Consider the following 23584-nt stretch of genomic DNA (forward strand, 5'->3'; position numbering starts at 1 on the left):
ATAAAGAAAGTCATACAGGTTTGGAATGACATAAGGGTAAATAATGACAGAATTTTCATTTTTGGCTGAACTATCTCTTTAAATGAGTAGTATTTTGCAGAACAATCTTTTACAGAATCATTTTCTTGTTCACTTGATGTGTGTTTTCTTATCAAGGTAGCAGGTTCCCAGGGTCAGTGAAGACGGTGGTTACACTAAGTCCCCGTGACTATTCCTGACAATGACAAAGATATTGATCATAACGAGACTCACCATGTCGTCAGGTGTGTTGTGGAGTGGAAACTGTGCTTTAGGGACATTCAGCAGTCAAGCGGTGGTCTGCGCTTTGCTCCCCCAGAGTGTTGCAGTGATAACGCTGACAGAAATGCTGCATAACATTACGGTGCAGGTGAGAGCGCCCTTGGCTCTCAGACAGGAAAATGGTGTAAGTCAGGATGCGTTAATATGCGTTTTTTTTCCCCTCTTTATTTTTACCCTGCCTCTAAAGCACATTAGCTCATGTTGTTCTTAAAATATCCTGAACTTCATTCAAACTATTTTTAAACAGTTTGGATCTCAAGTTCAACTGATTCAATGATCCGGTTAACATCTCACTGCAGGGGAAGAATATCATTGAATACGGACTTAAATTTCCGTCTGTTTTCACATAAATCTATCATTTGACGTGGAACATAGCAAAAGTGGTATTGACACTTTGGGTACCCCGCCCGGGGTAAAACGTCCCCCTGCTCTTTTTCTCAAAATAACCACTAGGTAAAGTCAAGATACATTTTTGTTGCAACTATGGACTACATTGACAAGAGTGATGTGGAAGTATTTACAGTGAAGCTTACACTGGTGACGTACCTGAAAGAATTTCACTGTAAATTATCACATTTTCAGCAGTAAGAAAAAAAGTGTTTTAAAGTGCTTTTTGTTTTGTAACATCACAGTAATATATGATATGAGAATAGTAAGGTGTTTATTTATTTAAAGATGCAGTGTGTAAATTTTAGCAATGCAATATAATAGACATAACTATGTTTTCAGTTGTGTATAAAGACGTTACATAATGAACCATTATGTTTTTATTACCTTAGTATGAACCATTTCTATCTACATACACCGCGGATCCTCTTACATGTTATGTCGCCATTTTGCGTTTCTACAGTAGCCCTAAATGGACAAACTGCTCTACAGAGCGCGTTTGCTGGACTGGCTGCTGTCTCAGACGACAACATTTTTGTCCTGTGTTGGTCACCGTAGCTTCTCTATATTGCAATACGCAACCTCACCACTAGATGTCGCTAAAATTTACACACTGTTCCTTTTAGGAATACATAATTATATTTTAAGAATGACAAAAAAACATTTTCAAATATAGTCTGTGGGGTAAAACGTACGGAGCCCTGCACGTGACATGCAAGAAAAATTTTTTTAATTGTGCGCACGATTTACTAATTCGGTCCCTCGATTTATTAAATCGTGCACACGTTTTACTAATTTGATAATAAATCGAGGGAACGAAATTGTAAAGCATGCACACGATTTAGTAAAACGAGGGAACGAATTAGTAAATCATGCGTACGATTTAGCCTACTATTTTTTCCCCGCATTTCATGTCTGGTTCTACGTAAAAACGCCCCCTTCCCACTATCATAATTACTCTGTTCTGAACATCAAATCTTTTGTTTTCCAATCAAATTTAATCTAACTAGGTGGTTGAATAAAAATATTTGGACTTTATATTTAAAAATTACCTCAAGTTAGCATCAGGTAGCTAGTTAGCTAGGAAGTTAGCATCAACTAACAATATTTTCCAACTAAAATACTGTAATTTTGTAAATCATAATGATTGATTATATTCTTTTTAATTCTAAGCTAAAACTGCCTGCACTTTGATTTTGCGGTAAATGTATAAAGCAACTTGCTTTATCAGACTGGGGGCATTTTAAACGCCCCCTTGGTACAAATTTAATTTCATGAAAAACTCTGGACATTTTTCATACATGGTTTATAATTTATGTCATTGTCACTAAAACTACGATAGCTATTCTGGACACATTTAACTTTTGTTTCACAGAAAAAAATGACACAGTCCTTAAGGGGGGCGTTTTCCCCACCCTACCCTACTTTTATGGTGCTTTTTGTCATTATGGAGCTTAACAAAGTTTTCATTTTTTGGGGATGCTTCTAATGCTCTCATTAGCATGAGATAAATGTTTAGTAAGTAATCTTTCTCATTTCAAATCTAAAGTTTGGTGCTGATGTTCTTCTAGCAATCTGTTTTAGAAGTTAAATGGATTTCTGATTCCAAATCAAAGAAAGGGATTTAGATAAAAAGGGCAAACAGTGGCTTGTCCCTGCATTGATCTGAGAGATTAAGTCCATGAATTGAAATGTTGAGTTTTTCAGTTCAGTTCAATGTGTTATTTCGGTGTGTGGAATTTCAACAATTGTTTAATTCACACTGTTTATTTTCACCATAACAGCTGCTAAATACTTGATGAAAACAGTTCAAAAATAAATATTCATACTCAGGTTTGTTTTCCATGGTTTGCCGTCATTCGCAGGTCTTATTGCTAGAATTAGCTTGGTGTGATTTTTTTTTTAATCCACCAAAAATAGCAAACAAAATAGGGTACTGGGTCTGGCTGATATTGTTTATATATATCACGGCAATATTGCTTTCCAGTGTCTCCTCTGAGACGTTGCAATTACTATGGAAAACAAATGTAAAAAGTAAATAAATGAAAGCAGGTTTAATAAATTGGAACCGTGTCTATTGTCCCACCACATTTTTTCATACAATACCTCCAACAAACACTGCAGAGTCAAATATAGATATTCCCCTTAGACAAGATGGAAATTGAGAGATAGAGCGGGAGGAAAATACTAGATCTGTAGGAGATATATTGGCAACACAGGAGGAACATGTTATTATAGGGCAGGATATTTCAGTAGCAGCTTGACTTTGCAGTGGTGCGGTATTCTGAACATATTTAATTGGGTCCCTGCTGATTGATTGCCATTCTTCCACTGAAGCTCGGAGTACGTGAGAACAATATGAGAATATGATGGGATGTCATGTGTGGACAGATGTACTTGTGGGTAATATGAAAAGTGACATTAACTGCAAAGAAAATGGATTACTTTTAAATCTGAATATATGCATTAAAATAGATCATTATTAATTATATCACCAAGAGACAAAGCAAATAGCTATCTATCACTGGATGAAGCAGTTTTAGAGTTTAAGAAAAAAACTAAAACTAATAAACTATGAGAAAGCAAGTCTACATATACATGCATAAAATCTGAATGTTAATTTAGATTGTGTGTGTACCTAACCTCACTGATCCAGGGGGACTGTCACTGTTATAAATAGCCTGTACTGTAAATGGCTTCGGATAAAAGCTTCTCCTAAATGACAGCTTGATATTTACTTTCTCGCTAAATATAAATCTGAACATCAGTATGATATTTAACAATAATTACCTACATTAGATTGATATCAGATGGAAAATGAAAGAAACCAATTTTGACCTGCATATGTAAGCTATGGAGTACTATGCAAGCTATTTAATTTTTTTTTTTTAAAATTATATATAACACACACTAGGCATTACACTCAAAAAAATATTTTATGATACTGTTCAGTTTATTTAAAAAAACATTTTCATTTAACACCACTGTATTAGGTTTCTCATTCATACACAATTGCATTGTGTTAAACTGACTTGAAACAGTTACGTTTTGGCTCAACTCAATATTTTCATTTTGAAAGAACATGTTTCAATTAAGTAGACCAAAAATAACATTTGATGCTTGTTCAATTTACTTAAGTAAATGAATTTAATCCAACATAATTCTTTTCATCCACTTTACTTAATCTATTTGAGTTGAGAGTACATAAATGATTTTGTTTGTGTTAAAATAACATTATAGAAACAGGATCTCCCCTTCTCATCATGCTTTGCACAGGGCTGGATAGGGAGATTAAATGTTGAAATAAAATGTTATTTTATGCGGGGGGTTTTTCAAGAAGAAGAAAAAATTGGGAGACTAAATGTTTAATGTTCTCATATGTTTTTACTGGTCACCATTATGGTGAAGTGTAGCGCTTGTGCTTGGGTTGAGGACCTGCTAACAACAATTAAAGATGTTTTAATAATAAAAAAACAACTATTTTGGGCATGTCATGGATATAACAAAACTGTCTTCTGGCTAACGCCTAACAATAAGAGTCTTTACGGAGTAAAGATTTTGTAAAAGGTTTTCTTGTCAGATAACATTTGTGAAGGTTATAAAAATTGTTCTTGAATGCATTCAATAAATAATTAAGTTTTTTTTTTTTTTTTTTTTTTTTAAATCTGATGGCTCTGTGAGGCCTGCATAGGGAGCAATGACATTTCCTCTCTCAAGATCCATTAATGTACTAAAAACATATTTAAATCAGTTCATGTGAGTACAGTGGTTCAATAATAATATTATAAAGCGACGAGAATATTTTGGTGCGCCAAAAAAACAAAATAACGACTTATTTAGTGATGGCCGATTTCAAAACACTGCTTCAGGAAGCTTCGGAGCATTATGAATCGGTGTTTCGAATCATGATTCGGATCGTGTGTCAAACCGCCAAACTGCTGAAATCACGTGACTTTGGCACTCCGAACCGCTGATTCGACACGCTGATTCATAACGCTCCGAAGCTTCCTGAAGCAGTGTTTTGAAATCGGCCATCACTATATAAGTCGTTATTTTGTTTTTTTGGCGCACCAAAAATATTCTCGTCGCTTTGTAATATTAATATTGAACCACTGTACTCACATGAACTGATTTAAATATGTTTTTAGTACCTTAATGGATCTTGAGAGAGGAAATGTCATTGCTCTCAATGCAGGCCTCACTGAGTCATCGGATTTCAACAAAAATATCTTAATTAGTGTTACGAAGATTAACGAAGGTCTTATGGGTGTGGAACGGCATGAGGGCGAGTAATTAATGACATTATTTTCATGTTTGGGTGAACTAACCCTTTAAACTGGATAATTTTTGTTTGATATTAATTTTAGGATAATTAAACTTAATAGTTTTGGACAAAATTAAGAATGTTAACCTGATTCAACTAAATGGCACTGAATTAACCTGCTGACATAAAAAAGTTATGTAAATCCAACATATCATTTTTTGAGTGTACATACAGTAGGCTATACTTTACATTAAAACATAAAATTGTTTTTTTTGAAGTAAACCAATGAATTATTTTTTTTATGAAAAAAAAACTTGTTTTATGTTGCATTTATGTTATTTACTATATACTACTTACTGTCATAAGTTACCTTGGTGTGTTTATGTTTGTGTGACTGAACTTGTAGCTTTCCAATATCTTACAGAAACTATGAAGTTAGAAGAAAATATGCAGTCACTGAAATGCTTGTACTGTATTTTTACAGTAAAGTTACGGCAACTACAGCTTCCATTTTATTTTTGCAGTAAATAAAAGAGAAAAAAAACATTTCATAGTGTATTAATATTAATGAAAACTCCTCTTTGATCCACATATTAAACAGCATATTAAATATAAGTTTTTAACTGAAGACGCCTTAGCCTATGTATTCCTGTCAGATGAAAATAGAAAATTAGAAAAGAAAAATATGGCAAAAAAAAAAAAAAAAAAACTTTTCTGGAGTAAAAACAGTATCTGTTGGCCTACTGTGACCAGGTATCCCCGCGCGCGCTCTCTCCATCTCTCACTCGCGCTCTAAGCGGAATCGCTCGGAGATTGACAGATTTAACAGTGATGACGTCGATTTCAACCAAGATGAAACTCGCGTGCAAACCCGCAGCCTCAGTTAAATAGGAGACGCTCAGACTGGCAGCACCGCGCGCTTTCTCGGGATGCACGCGCGTCCGCACAACATTTCTGCTGGGAAGTCAACAGAAGAATGCAGTAGACTAGAGACCTCTCGCGTGATACTGGACATACTGAGGTCTTTTCCTGGACTTTAACGGAATTCCGGGGGCGACAGTTTATGTAGCTCGAGGCTCGTGCGTGGATGTGTGAATACAAGCGGCCAGTCGCCTGTTAAATATTACGGGACGACCAGTGAGCGAGAGACTATGCAGCGGTTAATGGGGCACGAAGTGTCAGATGCCGCGTTGAAACTCGCATTGAACTTTAATCTCTCCGAATAGAAACCTGTCGCGCGAGCAGTTTCCACACATATCAGCTTTTCCGCATGGAAAGTGTCCTTACCGAGCATCCTGTTCTTCCTGAGAATAAGGGAATGTTTATTGCGTGTTGAGTCGGGATGGATGTGCTGTTGTAAACGCATCAGGTCATCAGAGAGATGCAGCATCTTCGTGTGGCGTGGGCGCTCGCGGGAGCGGCGGTGGGCTTTTTTCTGCTGTTCTTGATTCAAGCGCATTTCTTCGGCGAAGGTAAGCAGTACTCCTTGTCCTTGGCAGAATTAACTGAATGCTGGAAAAAAAACACACATATAAAAGTGCAAATTTTACGGTAAATTATTATAATAAAAACAAGCAGTTGTGGTTGCCAGAACTTTGCCGTAAAAATATATCTGGTGATGATGTTGCAAACATTTTGATGACTTTGGGTATTTCGCGTTATTTCTCCTAAATACGTCATTCAATTATATAATATCAATACCAACCTATTTGAGCTATTAAAATCTGTTTTATTAATGTGAAATGTTTATTGTACAGTTGGAACAATGGAAGGCCATGACTGCGTTAATCAAATTTGGCCTCTACAGCAACTATAATGGCATAAAGACAGACCTGTACAGTTACACTCAAACATCAAACACCATCAGACATTACAATAATGCAGTAAACTTGAGCTCAATAACATCAAATGCAACATAAAAAAACTTGTGGGTTGGGAATGCCTCTGTCTCCACAAATTATAAGGTGGTTTCTAATATTTACATACAGAAAAAAAAATATTATTTCAGCTATATTTTACTGCCTCGTTAAATATAAAATTCAAAATTTTTACTTTTTTAAAGCATTTTGTTTTCAAAGAATTTACAGTTAAAATATACAAACATCATCAGACACTAAAATAATGCAGTAAACTTGAACTAAATAAAATGCAACATAAAAAAACCTTAAACATACATTTGTGTAGGGAATTGTGGGATGGGAATGCCCCTTTCTTCACAAATTATAAGGTGGTTTCTAAGATTTACTTACAAAAATATAATTTTACCAATATTTAAACCATTTGTACTGCCTTGTTATACAAAATAAGAAATAAGGGAGAACACCTATTTAAACCTATAGGTGTTCTTTTTACTAAGTTACATTTAATATTTTTTAGAGTGCCATATAAAACATCAGGGTTGCACGGTATACCGCGATACGAAAGCTTCAAAATACTGGCATTGCCACTGTTTATAAACGTATATGGTCAGTACTGCCCTGTGTTGTATGTGTGGCAGTAACACTATTTAAAACGTTCATTTCAACACTTAATGGCTGCAGAAACATTACAAGAGAGTCTTTTTGAGTGCCTTTGCCTTCATGCTGTGCCATGTGTAGTAAATGCCGTGTAATTTGGGCCTTATTGAGTGTTTCCGACGCTTCAGTTCAAACACAGCTAATTTTGTAATGAGAAGTTGCACGTCATTGTTTGCGCTGTGGTTTATCAGATGAAAGGTACTGAAAGGATTTTATATTAGCAGCTCAAGCATCTCTATTAAACATTATAACATCTTTACATAATAGTTTATTCTCTCAGTTCGTGCTCATTTGACCACGCTCATTTGTTCCTGAATGAATATCAGCCGTTTTCAGCGAATTGTTTGAATGAACGATTCAGTGACCCAATCAATAAGACTTGCCGCCACCTACTGGCGGTTTTAGTTTCCCATTTAAAAGTAGACCTATTATTTCTTTTTTTTTTTTTTTTTATCATTTCATATTTCTATATTTAGAATTTAATATTTATAATATTAATCTCATAACATTATTTATGCTATTGCACTTGTAATTGCAATGTAAATGCAGTAATACCACCCCTGGGCAGCATTAAATGGTCAGTGTAATGAATGTCACTTCAGATGCATCTTCTGTGCCACTTCTGCAGTGCTAAGATGCATTTTGTTTACACTGATTTAATCTGATAGGTAGGCTAACAATAGCCAGTTTTTCATTCTCATTAATAAAGTATTCAGAGGAAAATCTAATCTAGTAGTTTTCATTTACATCTATGTATTTATAAAAATCTGGTCCATTTTGTAGATTTGAATTATGAATTTACATCAAAATACTGCATGATTCTGTGATATTACTTGGTATTGGTAGATATGTTTATGGTATCATAACACATATTGCTTATATCAGGAAATCAGTACAGTGCAAAAACAATGAAATGGCAAAAACACAAGAATATGTTCTGACACTGTATGTGCATCAGTGATACATTCATCTGGCATCAGAATTGATAAGAAAAAAGATTAATGTAATTTTCTGACTTTCATGACCTGTCTAGTTTGTACTTGTGCAAAACTTAAGTTGTACAACCACTTGTTATTAGAAATGATATTGTGAATAGCTTAAGTGCCATTGTGAAGAAACTAAAGAAAGACAAGCCTGTATTCACAATCATGAGCAGACCAGCTGTTTGAATTGGTACTCCGTTTATTTACTTAGGCAAGTTGGATCAATTTTTTGCACATTTTACCAATTCCAATCCACATCAATCTTAATAACTACTATTAATATTGTTTTTAATCATTTATAAGTGATATATAATTGTTCATTAAGGCTGGAAATGAAAAATGCCTTATATTCAGGTGTGCAGAATTATTAGGCAAGTTTTCTTTTACAGGCAAAATGAGCCAAAAAAGAGATTTAACTCAGACTGAAAATTCAAAAATTATTAAATACTCATGAGAAGGACGCAATACTAATGCAATACTAGAAATTGCAAAGTTAAAGCATGACCAAGGGACAGCAAAATGCTCATTGGGTCAGCGGGGTCAGACAAAAACAGGTGGAAAAGAAAAGACACATGTTAACTGCAAAATAATTAAGAATTATGTGTGAAACCATCAGGAACCCTTTAGTCTCCAGCGCCACCATTTTCCAGAACTGCAACCTACCTGGAGTCTCCAGAAGTGCAAGGTCTCAGGATCTCAGAGACTTAGGTTAGCTAAAGAATCCTAAAAAATGACCCGCACTTGATAAGAATCACAAGCTGAAGTGTTATAAAATACATGAAGACTGGGTTTTTATAGGCCTTATAAACCGACAGCTTGAGAATGACTCCTGATGGACCAGCACCACATCCTCTTGTACCACTGTTTGAAGAATTTATCTTCCAGAATCTGGCAGTAAGTTTTGGAAGATCATTTTTAGTCCATCTCTGCAAGACAGACATTTCAGGATAAGAGATGGACTAAAAGTGAACTCAAACACCTTACTGCCAGATTCTGGATAAATTCTTCAAACAGTGGTACAAGAGGATGTGGTGCTGGTCCATCAGGAGTCATTCTCAAGCTGTCTGTCTATAAGCCCTATTAAAACCCAGTCTTCATGTATTTTATAACACTTCAGCTTGTGATTCTTATCAAGTGCAGGTCATTTTTTAGGATTCTTTAGCTAACCTAAGTCTCTGAGATCCTGAGACCTTGCACTTCTGGAGACTCCAGGTAGGTTGCAGTTCTGGAAAATGGTGGCGCTGGAGACTAAAGGGTTCCTGATGGTTTCACACTTAATTCTTCACCTTAATTCTTAATTATTTTGCAGTTAACATGTGTCTTTTCTTTTCCACCTGTTTTTGTCTGACCCCGCTGACCCAATGAGCATTTTGCTGTCCCTTGGTCATGCTTTAACTTTGCAATTTCTAGTATTGCATTAGTATTGCGTCCTTCTCATGAGTATTTTATAATTTTTGACTTTTCAGTCTGAGTTAAATCTCTTTTTTGGCTCATTTTGCCTGTAAAAGAAAACTTGCCTAATAATTCTGCACACCTGAATATAAGGCATTTTTCATTTCCAGCCTTCATGAACAATTATATATCACTTATAAATGATTAAAAACAATATTAATAGTAGTTATTAAGATTGATGTGGATTGGAATTGGTAAAATGTGCTGGGAAAAAAATTTGGCATCTACTCCCTGTACACTCTGAAAAGAAAAAGCAAGAAAATTCTGCCTCACAAAATTGATCCATGTTACATAAGGGTCTCAGTATAAGGAATGATGTGAAATAGTTGAGACATGTTCATGACCTTTTTATTTTGGCTCAGAAATGACAATTATTTTTCAATATTCAAAAACTTTCTCACTACAGATCTTTAAATAAAGCATTAAGGCAAGTTGGAATTGAATTTTTTGATCAACAGCCCTTGCAGATGTGTTTAGTTTTAACTAGGGGTGTTATGCGATTAATATTTTTAAACTAATTAATTACATGATGTGGCAATTAATTAATATAATTAAACGTAAATTAATCACACATCAAATTTGGCTGAGAAATTACTCCCAAAAGATAATTTAAAGTCAGTATTGTGTAAAGCATCAAATAGACATTAAAAAGTAGCTTCAGCAAGAAATAATTAATTTGATTCAACATAGAATTTATTAAACACACTCTTTTGGAACATAAGGGTGAGTAACATTAAAGAGTGAACTATACCATGTTGTTGTTGTTTTTTAAATTAACTTACACTCTAAATAATAAACTAAAACTGCCAGTAGGTGGCGGTAAATGTTTAATGATTAAGTCATTGAATCATTCATTCGATTCGCTCAAATGGCTGATTCATTCAGGAGTGAAGTAAATGGTTCACCCGATTCGTTCAAAACGCGGATTCAGAAATGAAATGCTGCTGTGTGAACAGTTCTGCTTTGTCTTCATATTTTCGTTGGCAAAATTGAGCAAAACAGACAGTATTGTATCTAAAATAACACAATATTAACTTATTTATTGAACTATTGTATAAAATCAGTATCACATTTGAACCCATACATTCTATAGGCTCCATCATGAGAGCTGTTGTCCTGCTTCATATTCGTCATCAATAAACCTAAGTAGGTCTGGGGTGGGGCAAGTGCATTTAACACATTGTTTTTCACCGTAATTAATTAATCTAATTAAATCGACAGCCCTAGTTTTACCCAATCAATGGACTTCTAAGTGAACCAATGCTATCATTAAGTTCAGAGTTCTTTCTGTGTGCGATACCAGTATAGGTGTAAGGTTCAATTCGTAAGAGCAGTCACCCATTATGTGTGAGCTAGCTTTGAACAGCTTAAAGGTTTGAGTTGGCCTGCCGCCATGGCAAACAAACCATGTTGGCCTGGTTGCCACAGTAACTGGGCTTTTAAGAAAATAATTGGAGAATGCATGGGTTTGCTTCTCACAAAGTGCCAAGGAATAGAGCAGTGACCTCCAGCATAGTGATAGAGAGAACCACAGGAGGCATCTGCCCGAACGCTTTTCATTTCCAACATACAGAGACTTAGTGCTGCGTTAGGTGTTTGATATTATAATGCACCGACCTCACACCTCAGCTCACATTTTCCAAAATTTCTCCATTTATTTTCTTCTTTAGGTCAGTTTTGTTTATGCTTCATTTAGAATGGATTATCCAATGGCTTTAAAAATATAATTTCATCAATGCTGATTGTTATAAAGAAGTTAGTAAGTCAAAACGAAATCCAAAGTGACAATATTTACTTTCCTAATACACAGTATTGTTAGTGTTATTGTGAATGATTCAGCAGTGGATGTTATGAAAAAATGTTTTATCTTTCATTAAAAATAATAACTTGCTTCACCACTGAAACTTTTTTTTTTTTTTAATCTTGTTTGCAAAATTTCATGCCGGTTAAAATGAATGAAACACTTTCCTTTTTTTGACTGATGCCATTTTTTTCTTTCAAATCTTGCTAATAGTGAGTACAATTTCATGCCAGTTAACAGTAATGCAGTAAAGACCTACTTTTTCTTAAGGATGATAAAATGAACCCTTAACATTTTTTTATTTTTAATATTCTGTTTAACTCAGAAATATGTCATAGTATAGAAGTAAAACAGTTTGCAAATGCCAATTTTAAGGTATTAAATCTCATAAAAATGTATTATAAAGGTAAAAATGTATACATTATATTACAATATATTATATATAATGTATAAATAAAAATCGATTTTTATTGAGGCTCCATTTTGGTGTCATTTGGTGCTTTGGATGTAATGTTGTAGTACTGATACACTCTTAGAATGGCACCCTTTTATTCAGTTTTCTATAGGGTTCAGGTGACACATTTGTGCTCAGTGACACATTTTTGTGTTGATTTTGGTGTTTGTTTTGGATCATTGTCCTGATGGAAGATCCAAACCACGGCCCATTATAAGATTTTTAGCAGCGGCAGTCAGGTTTTGATTTTTTATCTGTTGGTATTTGATAGAATCTGTATCTGAACAAGATGTCCAGAACCTTCAGCAGAAAAATAGGCCCATAACATTAAAGATCCAGCAGTATATTTAATCGTACACATGGAGTACTTTTTTTATCCCTGTGTGCACCAAACCCATCTTGTGGGTTTGCTACCAAAAATCTCTTTTTTAGTTTCATCCCCGTCCTGCTTGAAGTTTGAGTTGTGTCTGACAACTGAATATGCTGGAGTTTGTTTTTGGATAAAAGCAGAATATTTTTCTTGAGAACCCTCTCAAACTACTTCTGGGGATTTAGATGCTGTTTGATATTTTCTTTGAGGCTTTTCTTTGACTCACCTATTTTCTGATATTCTCCAGCTGTGATCCTTGAAGAGTCTTTGGCCACTCAAACTATCCTCTTCACTTCACATTAAGATAATAGACTCTTTCATGCAGATTTGTAACCTGTTCGTTTCCTGTTGATTGGAACTTCTTAATTATTGCCCTGATGGTGGAAATGGGAATTTTGAATGCTTTAGCTGTTTTCTTACAGACACTTTTTTATATTTTGTGAAGCTCAATAATCTTTTGCTGCACATCAGAACTATATTCTTTGGTTTTACTCATTGTGATGAATTATTAAGAGAATTTGGCCTTTGCATTAGGCCTATCTCATTTATATTCCTGTGATACAGGAGTTCATGGCTGGATAATTTCATGTTCCTAGTCACTCTGGTGTGGTAAAAAAAAAAAGTAAATATGAAGCGGAATATAATTCCTATATATTTTACTCATAAGAATTTTCAATATTTGTGGCCAACATGTATTAGAGAAGAACATTTATTTCATAATGTGATTCCTAATCCTCGACATATTAGTTTTACTTAAATGAAAGGTTAGATTTTTGTGATTTTTTTGAAAGGATAAACAATGCAGATTTTTTTTCCCACAGCCTTCTTTGGTCATATTTACCAAGGGTGCCAATAATTCTGATAATGACTGTATATTAAAGGGTTAGTTCACCCAAAAATGAAAATTCTGTCATTAATTACTCACCCTCATGTCGTTCCACACCTGTAACACCTTCGTTCATCTTCAGAACACAAATTAAGATATTTTTCATAAAATCCAAGGCTGAGGCCTTCATTGACAGCAAGATAATTAACACTTTCAATGCCCAGAAAGGTACTAAAGACTTATTTAAAACAGTTCATGTGACAACCTTAATGTCATGAAGAGATGAGAATACTTTTTGTGTGCCAAAAAAACCCAACAAATAAAGACTTTATTCAACAATATCTAGTGATGGGCGATTTCAAAACACTGCTTCATAAAGCTTTGTAGCTTTACGAATCTTTTGTTTCGAATCAGTGGTTCAGAGTGTGTATCAAACAAATCCTTTATAGGAGTGTATGTATATCACAAAAAAACTAGGCAGTTATAAAAGTAAGTATTTTTAGTTTCATTCATCATTTTTTCTTCCATTGTGTTTTGATGCTATTGGCTGTTCAGTTCAAACAAAATCTCTGACCACTGAGTTCAGGTCATGATGACGATGAGAGCGAACTGAAAAATTACTCAAAAACCCCATACACTGCTAAGCATTTCAAATGAACAGTTGGCTACAAAGATTACCATTACTGTGGCCACCTGAACTCCCCCAGCAGTTGCTAATTGATGGAAATAGCTTGAAAGAGGATGGATGCCAGACTAAAACCATGGAGGGATTAACAATGTGGAACACTGAGAGCTGTGGAAGGGCTTGCGTGTCTTAACAAAGTGTTCTGCGTACATTTTAAGTATTCTAAATAAATTAGTTTAAAACACTCCCCAGGAGTCCGTACAAGCAGACGTCTTGCAGTCACACTTTGCAGGGGCTTTTTGGTATGATTGGAGTGTGGAAGCAAAGATTTTGGCTGCCTGCTGAGCTCAGAGGCCAGCCAGACTGACCTGGCATCAGGTCCAATCTCAGTCTGACTGTCATTACCGACTCTAAAGGAGACCCTCGTCCCCCGTCAGCCCTCCCTCTGACTACTGCTCCAACCTAGACTAGGATAATAGGTGTATAGGGTGACAGGAAGGAATACATACTGTCCAGCTCTTAAGCAAGTTATTGGCAGTTGAAATTATGATGTATAGCTACTGGCTGAATAGTAGGACTTGTCATAAAAAATGTTGACCTAAAATATATGATACAGGATGTAAAGTCCTCAATTTCAGGTTGCAATAATACTGTCTACTCAATATAAAAGCTGTACTCAATGTTCTTTATGGTCTTTGGCTTGCCACAGTCTTTAAGGACATGGAATAAGATTTGAAAACGTATTGCAACATGTACATTCATGCATTTGACAGTCACTTTTATTTCAAAGTGACTGACATTGCATTCAATTTATACACCTATGGAAATAGTTTTCAATAATTTTTCAATAAAAACATTCATTTTAATTTTAGAAATTTACAATTTTACAAAATACAAAATTTTACAAAATAAAATACATTGATTAATTGTATGTTATAGTTATTTTATAAATAAAATAAGTTGTCATTTGTTGTAGCTTGTTTTTTTTTAAATCTTTTTTAAATTTTCACTATATTATATTATATTATATTATATTATATTATATTATAAATATACTGTATTTTTTTTTTACTCTAACCATTCCAGACTGTGATGTGTTGTCTCATTGCTGACCTTTCTTTTTGACTTGAATTTGACTTCCTGTGGCATTTTTTCATAGTCTTTGTCTTGCCACAGTCTCTAAGGAGATGTAATCAAATTTGGTAATATTGACTTAACATTCAACATTTTAAATTTACATTTATGCATGTGGCAGTCATTTTTATTGACTTTCACATTGCTATGGCATGTACTGTTTAAGCTATAGGAACATTATGAATAAAACTAAATGAAATATAAATGTTTTTTTTTTTAAATAAAAGTATTTTATAAATCTAATGATTTTTTAGTTATTTAAAAAAAAAAAATATATATATATATATATATATTTAAATATTTTAAAATAAATACATTTATTTTTATTAAATAAATACATTTATTTATGTTTTATAAAACAGTTAAAACATAAAACAGTTATTTTATAAAATAAAATACATTCATGTAATTTTATTTTATAATCATTTTATAAATAAAATTGAATTTGAAAAGAGACATTTTTTGGAGCTTGTTTTCATTTCTCTCAATTCGTGACATGAATTTTGTCCAGTGATTTATTGAAATAATGAACTTGCCTAATATTTGTGTTATTGTTATTATTATAATTATTTCTTCTTTTTTTTTTTACTAGTTAAAAAGTCAGGGTTTCTAATCATTAAATACTTTGTGTTGTCTCATATCTGACCTTTCTGGTTTTTGTCTTGAATTTGACTTTCTGTGGTCCTGGGCTAAACTCCAGCTCAGACTATGACGTGTTTAACATCTAATTATTCTATTTCACATTGTATGTCTATATGCAATATCCTAATTGTTTTATCAAAACTCCCCTGTCTCAGAACATTATATTATTCATATATGCTTTTGTTACTGGTGGTCTTTCTTAATGAAAACATCTTACAGTTAAATGAGGCCAATTGACTCACATTGCAAGGCAATAACTGCAGCATAAAGCTTTCAGTTATAGAATTGAACTGAACGATCTTGGCATGAGAATGAAGGCTGATAGCATCGTGCGGTGTGCTGGTGGAGTCCAGCATCGGTCCCCTGATGATAGACTCCCTTTTCACTCCATCACTTTTCTGACAGCCTGTAAAGGATAGCTTTTGAATTTCAGATCAGCACAGCCAGCAAGTCTCCATCTCTGAGATGCATGGTTGGCAGCTCTTTCATCCCTAAAACGCATGCACTGGAGTATACAGAAGATCCTGGGGAGAGAGCGGAGAGGTTGGAGATGAATCAGACATTTCGCTGTCAGCGGGGCTATTTGAACAGACAAGGAGGGCGTATCATCTATCACGAGTTGCGCCGCTTAACACGTCTAAGCTGCAGCACTTAGAGGCATTTTAGAACAATGCGAGCAAATCTAGAGCTTATCAGAGCGGTGTAGCTCCGTGACCATTAGCAAAGTGTTGACTTGCATTCTTGCCGTGTTAATGATGTCATAATGGCTTGTCCTGGGGTGAAACCGCTGCCGTCTCAGATTCGGTGTGTTTAATTGTGTTTTCCTCTGAATTTTCCCAGTGGTCATACACTATAATGAGAGCACGTTTACATGCACACCAATATACTGATAACTCACAAAAACGTCTCAGGTTATGACTGTAACCATGGTTGACCCTTCTGTGTGATTGCGTCTTGACGCACGTGTGTAAGTCCAGTGTGTCCAATGGCGTGGCGGGACGTCTCCCCGTAGCGTGTGACATCATGACCATAAGGTCTATAAATAGTGCCCGGACCAAACAATGGCAGCTTCTGATTGACCGAAATAAGTCGATCACAGACATGCAGGAATTGTGGCAGGGCGACGCAGCGTCTCGTTACAATTTTTAGGGAACCATGGTTACAATAGTAAGGTAACTTGCGCCGCTTCGGAGATAGCGAAGCTATGGGAACAATAATACCCACTCCGTTGTACTGACAAGTGCCTGCCTAGTGTGAATTATGGTGAGACATAAGCACCTTGGACCCCAAAGTGGGATCCAAGTCTAGTTTGTAGAACCTCACAAATATGTGCGGAGAGGACCAGCCTTCCACTACACACATTTTGTAGGGATCCCCCTGACAATATGACTTTTGAAGCCGCCATACTCCTAGTTGAATGAGCTTTTACAGCCATCGGTGAAGGCTGTCCAGAAGCTTCATATGCAAGAGAGATTCACTATCCACTTGCTCATTCTTTGCTTGGATGCTGGGGTCCCTTTTCTAGGTGACCCAAAGCACACAAACAATTGATCAGTCTTATGCCACAGTGCAGCTCTGTGAACATAAGCATCCAAACCCTAACTGGGCACAGTAGATTTAGCTTTTCCTGGTCCATCATCCAAAAGGGGGGAGAAAAAGCCTGCAAAACTATAAATTGTGCCACATTTTTTTTAGACCTTAGGAACATACCCCGGCTTAGGGTATAGAAAGGCTTTCACCATACCAGATGCAAACTCTTAGCACAATGGGACAACTGATAGGGTCTGAAGGTCTCCTACTCTCTTTAGCAACGTTATCACCAGAACGGAGCCGTAGAGAGGCCTTTCTAAAACAATGGCCAAATCCTAAGCCAGTACCCTCATGCAGCTTGCAGGCCTTAGACTCAAAGCAATACAGAGGAAATGCGACACTGACGGGTTTCTCCCCAATTACTCTCCACCCAAAGGTGTGTGGTAAGCAGCTATGGCTGTCATATTAACATTCAGAGTGGAGAGATAAAACCCTGCAAAGAACTGATCCTGCAACTCCAGCACGGTACCAACAGGGCAGTTAACTGGGTCCAGCTGGTGATTTCTGCACCATAAAGTGAAAAATCTCCACCTCAAGGCATATAGTTTTCTCGTTGAGGGAGCTCAGGAGTGAAGTATGGTCTCAACCACCTCAGTTGACAGACCAGACTCTAAGAGTTGGGCCCCCTTAGAAGCCAAACCCACAGTTTCCACAACCCTAGGTGGGGTTGAAAGATATAGCCCTCTGCCTGAGCCAGAAGGTCCCACCTGACCGGAATCTCCTATAGAGAGAGGAGACACCAGGTCCGGGAACCTTCCTCGAGCCAGCCAGAACAGGGCTACTAATAACAGGTGGACCCCGTCCCAGTGGATTCTCTCCAGAACTCTCGGGAGCAGAGTGGAGCTGTGGAGCTGGATGTGTGAGGGAGGACCAAAGTGGACAGTGTGTTGTTTCTTGAGATGCAAATAGGTCCACTTCCGCCTGGCCGTACTCCCTCCAGAACAACTTCACCACCTCTTGGTGGAGTCTCCATTCCCCAGGCCTCAGCCCCTGCCTCAACAGGATGTCTGCTCCCTGATTTTGCTGCCCAGGGATGTACACTGCTTTCAGGGAGAGCAGCTTTCCCGGAGCCCAAATAAGGATCGGGTGTGTCAGTTTGTAAAGTGGGCAATGCCACAGACCCCCCTGATGATTTATGTAGGAGATCACTGATGTGTTGTCTGTCCGTACAAGCACATGATGGCCCCTCAGGCCTGGGAGGAAGTATTTCAAATTTAGTAAGACAGCCATCATCTCCAGGAAATGTATATGCCAAGAGAGATGATGACCCCTCCACAGACCCTGAGCTGAGCGACCCACCATGAATGCTCCCCAGCCTGTGAGGGAATCGTCCATCGTAAGCATTTTGCGATGACAAGGAGATCCCAGCATGGGCCTTGGGACAAGAACCAAGGTTTCTTCCACATAACTAAGGTACAAGAACCAAACTGAATTTTGTATCCTTTTTCTATCGTCAACAGGACTCAATGTGACACATTTGGCATAAATTCCCATTCTACCTAGGGTAACCAATCTCTTGAGATTGTCAGTCAGCACTCAGTCAAGTGCCCTGAAGCGGATGACCAACAGGAAACAACCGAACTGACTCCTCTAATAACCTCCTCGGAGGACGCAAGTCTCCCAGTGCCACAACGTCTCCGGGCCGACAAGGAGATCTGAACTCGCTGGAAACCACTGCACCCCGAAGCACCAGAGGTTGGCAGAACAGTCCCCTAAGGTCACTGAGGAGGAGTGGGCACCGTATGCTGAGGTGTAAACCACTTCTTCCTGGAGGGTCTTTCCCTAAGAGACCTGATATTCCTTGTGGAATCACGCAGAAAAGTTCCCATAGCGTCATTTTCTCCAACACAGCATGAGTTCTCTTGAAAGGAAATCAGCTTATTTAAATAGCCTGTTGTCCCGGTTTACATGCTAACCAATAACCTGGGAACACAAGTAAACCATGTTTACAAGACTTTATTAATAAATCAGGTTTTTTCCTTGCAGTGATCTCAAAACTTAATCATTTGTGTATCTGACTTAGAGTATTCCATATGTTATATAAGTTATGATGTTAAATAAAGCATTAAAAACTAGGGAGGTCCCGATCTGATCTGAGTCACTGAATACCAATAATTCACTGCACTGACCAACAGAAATATGCTTGGCTAGACTTCTATTCTATTGCTATTCTATTGACAATTTACCTTTTTTTGTCTGCAAAATTTTCATCTTAAGGACATCTTAAGGACGCTTAACCACATAGCCAGACATACGCACTACAACAAGCCAAACAAAATGCAAGTTAAGGTGTTTACATGCCAGGTAAGGTAATGGGCAAAAATCTAGCTGTGTCAATCAGTTTTTGCTGAAGGTGTTTATGACTTTACTCTGATAAAGGTAGATAAATTAACATGTTTACATCACCACACGCGTTGTTGTTTTATGCATATTCAGGTTAAGAATGTGCATGTAAACACTGAATGATTCTTTACTCTGACAAACGGAATGTATAAGGAAAAAAAGGTTGGCAGAGGAAAGGAGGCCACGATAAGGTGGCGGAAAACAGTGGCCGTGTTGGGTTTGTCATAAAGCCATATCAGGCCCGAATGAATGAGTGAGAGATTAAAGGAGGGGCGCTCACAGTCTGCATTCAGTCACTGCAGAGCCAGACTTTGCTCCTGGCATGCTGATTAGCCTCCATGAATGGCTCTATGGACTCCTCTCTCTCCGGCAGCTATCAGAGCCCAGTCATTACTGCCTATTTGGGGCTGAAGTTGGAAATGAATGGTGAAGCTTTTTTCTTCCAGCTTTGGAGTGGGGCTCACCTCTAGGGCGCCGTGGAGAAAGAGAGAGAGCCTGGATGTTGTCAAACATGACAGGACGAGAAGATAACTTTTTTTAGAAAGGGGAAAAGGCAGTGCACTGATTCTGTGCCACATTTTTACCTGGTTTTAAGTAACAACATTTGCAGGTTCTTAACACAAATGTACGAATTCATCTACTGAACTAGATACTTTTTTATCTGCATATGGCCTGACAGATTAAGTTACAACAAGGAACAAGGTTACAGCAAGAAATCCAAAATGATACCTCTGTACATAAATGTCTATTTTTTCAGTTCCGTAGCCCGTTTAGTCCCACGTCTCGAGAATCAGAGAGCTTATTTTGAAGAATACATTATTCAATACAGAGCAACTTTGATAACGAGGAGTTTCCACCCACATCACCGCTCTCATTTCCTGTGAGTCGTGCTCGCATCATATTCTGTGATGATGTAATCATGAAGTATCTGCCGTCATATTAACAATTCCACTTTATTCAGAGCTTCAGTTCAATTCAGTGTCTTTGAAGAGAGAAAAGGCAGACGTTCACCTATTAGAGCAGATACCAGAGCAGATTTTTTTTTATGCTGATATTTGATTTTGCAGAGAAAGAGAAGCAAGAGCAAGAGAGTGAGAAATGATGTCTGGAGAAGAGGAAAACAGATAGAGAGGGGGAAAAAATCAAATCACTTCTTGAAAATGTTCCAATAATCACTAAAGCGCTCCGGCAACTGAGTTGGCCAAAAATAGATTGAATTGAAAGTTCTCTTGGTATTTTATGACGAGAGTAGCTTGCAACAAGGGTCGTCTGGAGAACTTTTCTTCAGATTCTTTCGTGTTTATTTTGGCAGTTCTGACAAACCTGCAATATTTTCTTCTCAGTTTCAAATGTAGACTGAAATATTGGGTGTAATAAAAGGTGATGGGCTTCACATCCTGATGAATCGATGATGGGCTGAGAGAGGAGAGGAGAGCCTCTGAAAGTTATGGCTTCTTTTCTCTAGTGCCCGGGGCAAACAGATTTTCAGCTGTGCTCATAAATGCAAAAAAAATATATATATATTATTTATGTGTAAAAAAAAAACCCAGATATGCAAACCAACCCAATCCAGCCTGGATGTGCTTTTACATTCAGTACCTCTGCCCTGATGCCTCGTCAGTGGCAGTCGAAGGGCCATCCATCATTGTTTGTGTTGGAGCTCATGCATGTTTGGTCAGATGAACCATTTCACACACTGTAGATCAAACTTCAGCTGAATACATATATAGACATACAGGTAATTTTACATGCCAATAATTCCACGGCCGCCGTATCTAGTCGAGAAGATGCTATAATCCATCATGTGCTACAGACATACACCCTCATATGTCACTCACAGCTACACTAGATCACAGACTACATACTACTAATGACTGCAATACTCAGACACACTTCTCTGATTGAACGCTTCTTTTTGTAGCGAACGTAATTGTCTCTATCTGTAGTGTAGATGGGGTTTAAAGCGACCATATCACAAGGAATCACATTTTCTTTGATCTTTCGAGATAAAAGTGCTTGAAGTACTATGAAACACACTGTAAGTTGCTCAAACCTTCCCAGTCAAGAAAAAGAAATTATTGTTATTATTATTTTTATTGTTTGGAACAATATCTGTATATCAGTGTAATCTTATTATTATACATTTGTAATATTTATGCTAATTTTATTTAAGGGTTGAAATTATGCAGAATTGCTTTCTGGATGTGTGGCAATATAATATAATAATAAAATAATAATAATCAGATTCCTCAAACAGATACTTTGCTCATGGCACGGCGCATACTCTTTATGATCAGCGGTAGTTTTTAGATTTATATGTTTTTTTTGTCTTGCAGGTAATGCGAAAGCCATTATGGCAATTGTGACCAACTGCCTGTTGAAAGCTTGGCAAAGGATAGCCTAAGTGTATACATAACCATTCCTTTGTAAGGGGTGTTGAGGCATCCTGGGGCAGGATTAATCATCATCTAACATAAGCGATCTCTCAAGAGGTTGTACGCTGCCTGCTTAGCCATCTGTCTGGACTTGCAGTGGGTTTTGTGGAAGATCTGCAGCCCACCCTGATGCATCAAGCTTTTTTCTGCTGACACGTCACTGCTAGGACATGATTCACTGTCGCAGGTCCATATCCAACATATTGCACTGGCTTGATGAGACCGTGTATATAGATTCCTGTTTATGCAGGTGCAGGATAATAGAGGAACATTGAACAATGGCTGCAGTGTGCAGCTTCAGCAGAACTTGGTCCCCATCAGTCTGCTAACAAGGGTGATGCCTCAGTCTACAATATTAGTAGGGAAACTAACAGCTCAGCAGCGTAAAAATCCATTTATTCTGTCAAAGCTGTGGGCTACTTCCAAACACAGTGCGCTGTGGTGTTCATGTGGGAGATGCTGGTTTGAATCTGCATTGCTTTGTGACTGTTAAAAAGGCTATATATGTATATGTATACTGTAAAATGACTGCAATTTTAAATTTCACTTTACAAGTTCCTCACTGTTTGTGCTATAATTATGAGATTAATTCATGAGGCATGCTGAGGAAAGCTGTACTATTACTTTTCTCAGCAATCAGGCTTGCAATTTTTGCCTGGTAGATGATAGACCAAGGAAAAAAAAAACAAAAAAAAACATAAACTTACACTAAAGAAGTGGCCTGAGGGCTGCACGATTTGGGGGAATTGGGGATTTTAACCCTTAAATGCATGACTGTTTCGCCAATCATTCTTACATATTCGGGTCTTTATCGACCCGGATCAATATCTAACATGGAAGGAAGATCTCTACCTGTCGCGATAATATAAAACTCCTCTGATATTAGAGTAACAATTAGGCTACAGAAGAATAAAATAAAGCATATTTTGTTACCTTTTGGAGCTTGAAAGGGCTCGGTTTGAGCAGATGTTTTATGCCATCATCATTGTCCTCATCAGAGCTCATTTCCCAGTAAAATTCAGCAAATAATAGGCTATTTTTATGTTTGAGGTCACGAATATGAGCCAATTCGCGATCTCAAACGTATTCTCAAAACTATATAATTTTCAAAATCTTCAAAATCAATATTTCGATCACTAATAGCTTAATCCAGTAACAGTTACAGTCATATTTGATTGCGTTCAGTACTTGCTCTGCAATAAATCGCTGAGCCATTTCATGTTTGTTTTATTATTTCATTTTCTGTCTGAATGAGTCGTCACTTCAGCATTGTTTATCAGACTTTGCCACCTTGTGGAATAAAGGTGAATTGCACTTTTTCCGTCATCTAAGATTCAATTATTGTTGTGCAGAAAAAATATACGTACACTCATACACACCTCGGGTCGTTAGCGACCCTATACAATTTTTACAAAAAATGAACGCAAAAATAGGCATTCTTTTATATTTTTATGATTTTTTT

General features: G+C 36.8%; 1 protein-coding gene across 2 annotated transcripts in view; it reads left to right on the forward strand.

Annotated features, from left to right (window-relative positions):
- The window catches only part of tafa5b (TAFA chemokine like family member 5b), a 69237-nt gene that overhangs the window by 21914 nt on the left and 23739 nt on the right, over positions 1-23584 (forward strand). Inside the window, exon 1 of one of the 2 annotated variants that reach the window (XM_048159066.1) lies at positions 5665-6423. The exons of the other annotated variant lie outside the window; for it this stretch is intronic. Within the exon in view, the coding sequence (XP_048015023.1) occupies positions 6333-6423 (91 nt within the window). The 5' untranslated portion in view covers positions 5665-6332. Of the gene's footprint in view, positions 1-5664; positions 6424-23584 lie in introns of those variants that run through there. 2 annotated transcript variants of the gene reach the window in all.

The sequence above is a fragment of the Megalobrama amblycephala genome, linkage group LG15, assembly GCF_018812025.1.
Source record: "Megalobrama amblycephala isolate DHTTF-2021 linkage group LG15, ASM1881202v1, whole genome shotgun sequence".
Lineage (NCBI taxonomy): Eukaryota > Metazoa > Chordata > Actinopteri > Cypriniformes > Xenocyprididae > Megalobrama > Megalobrama amblycephala.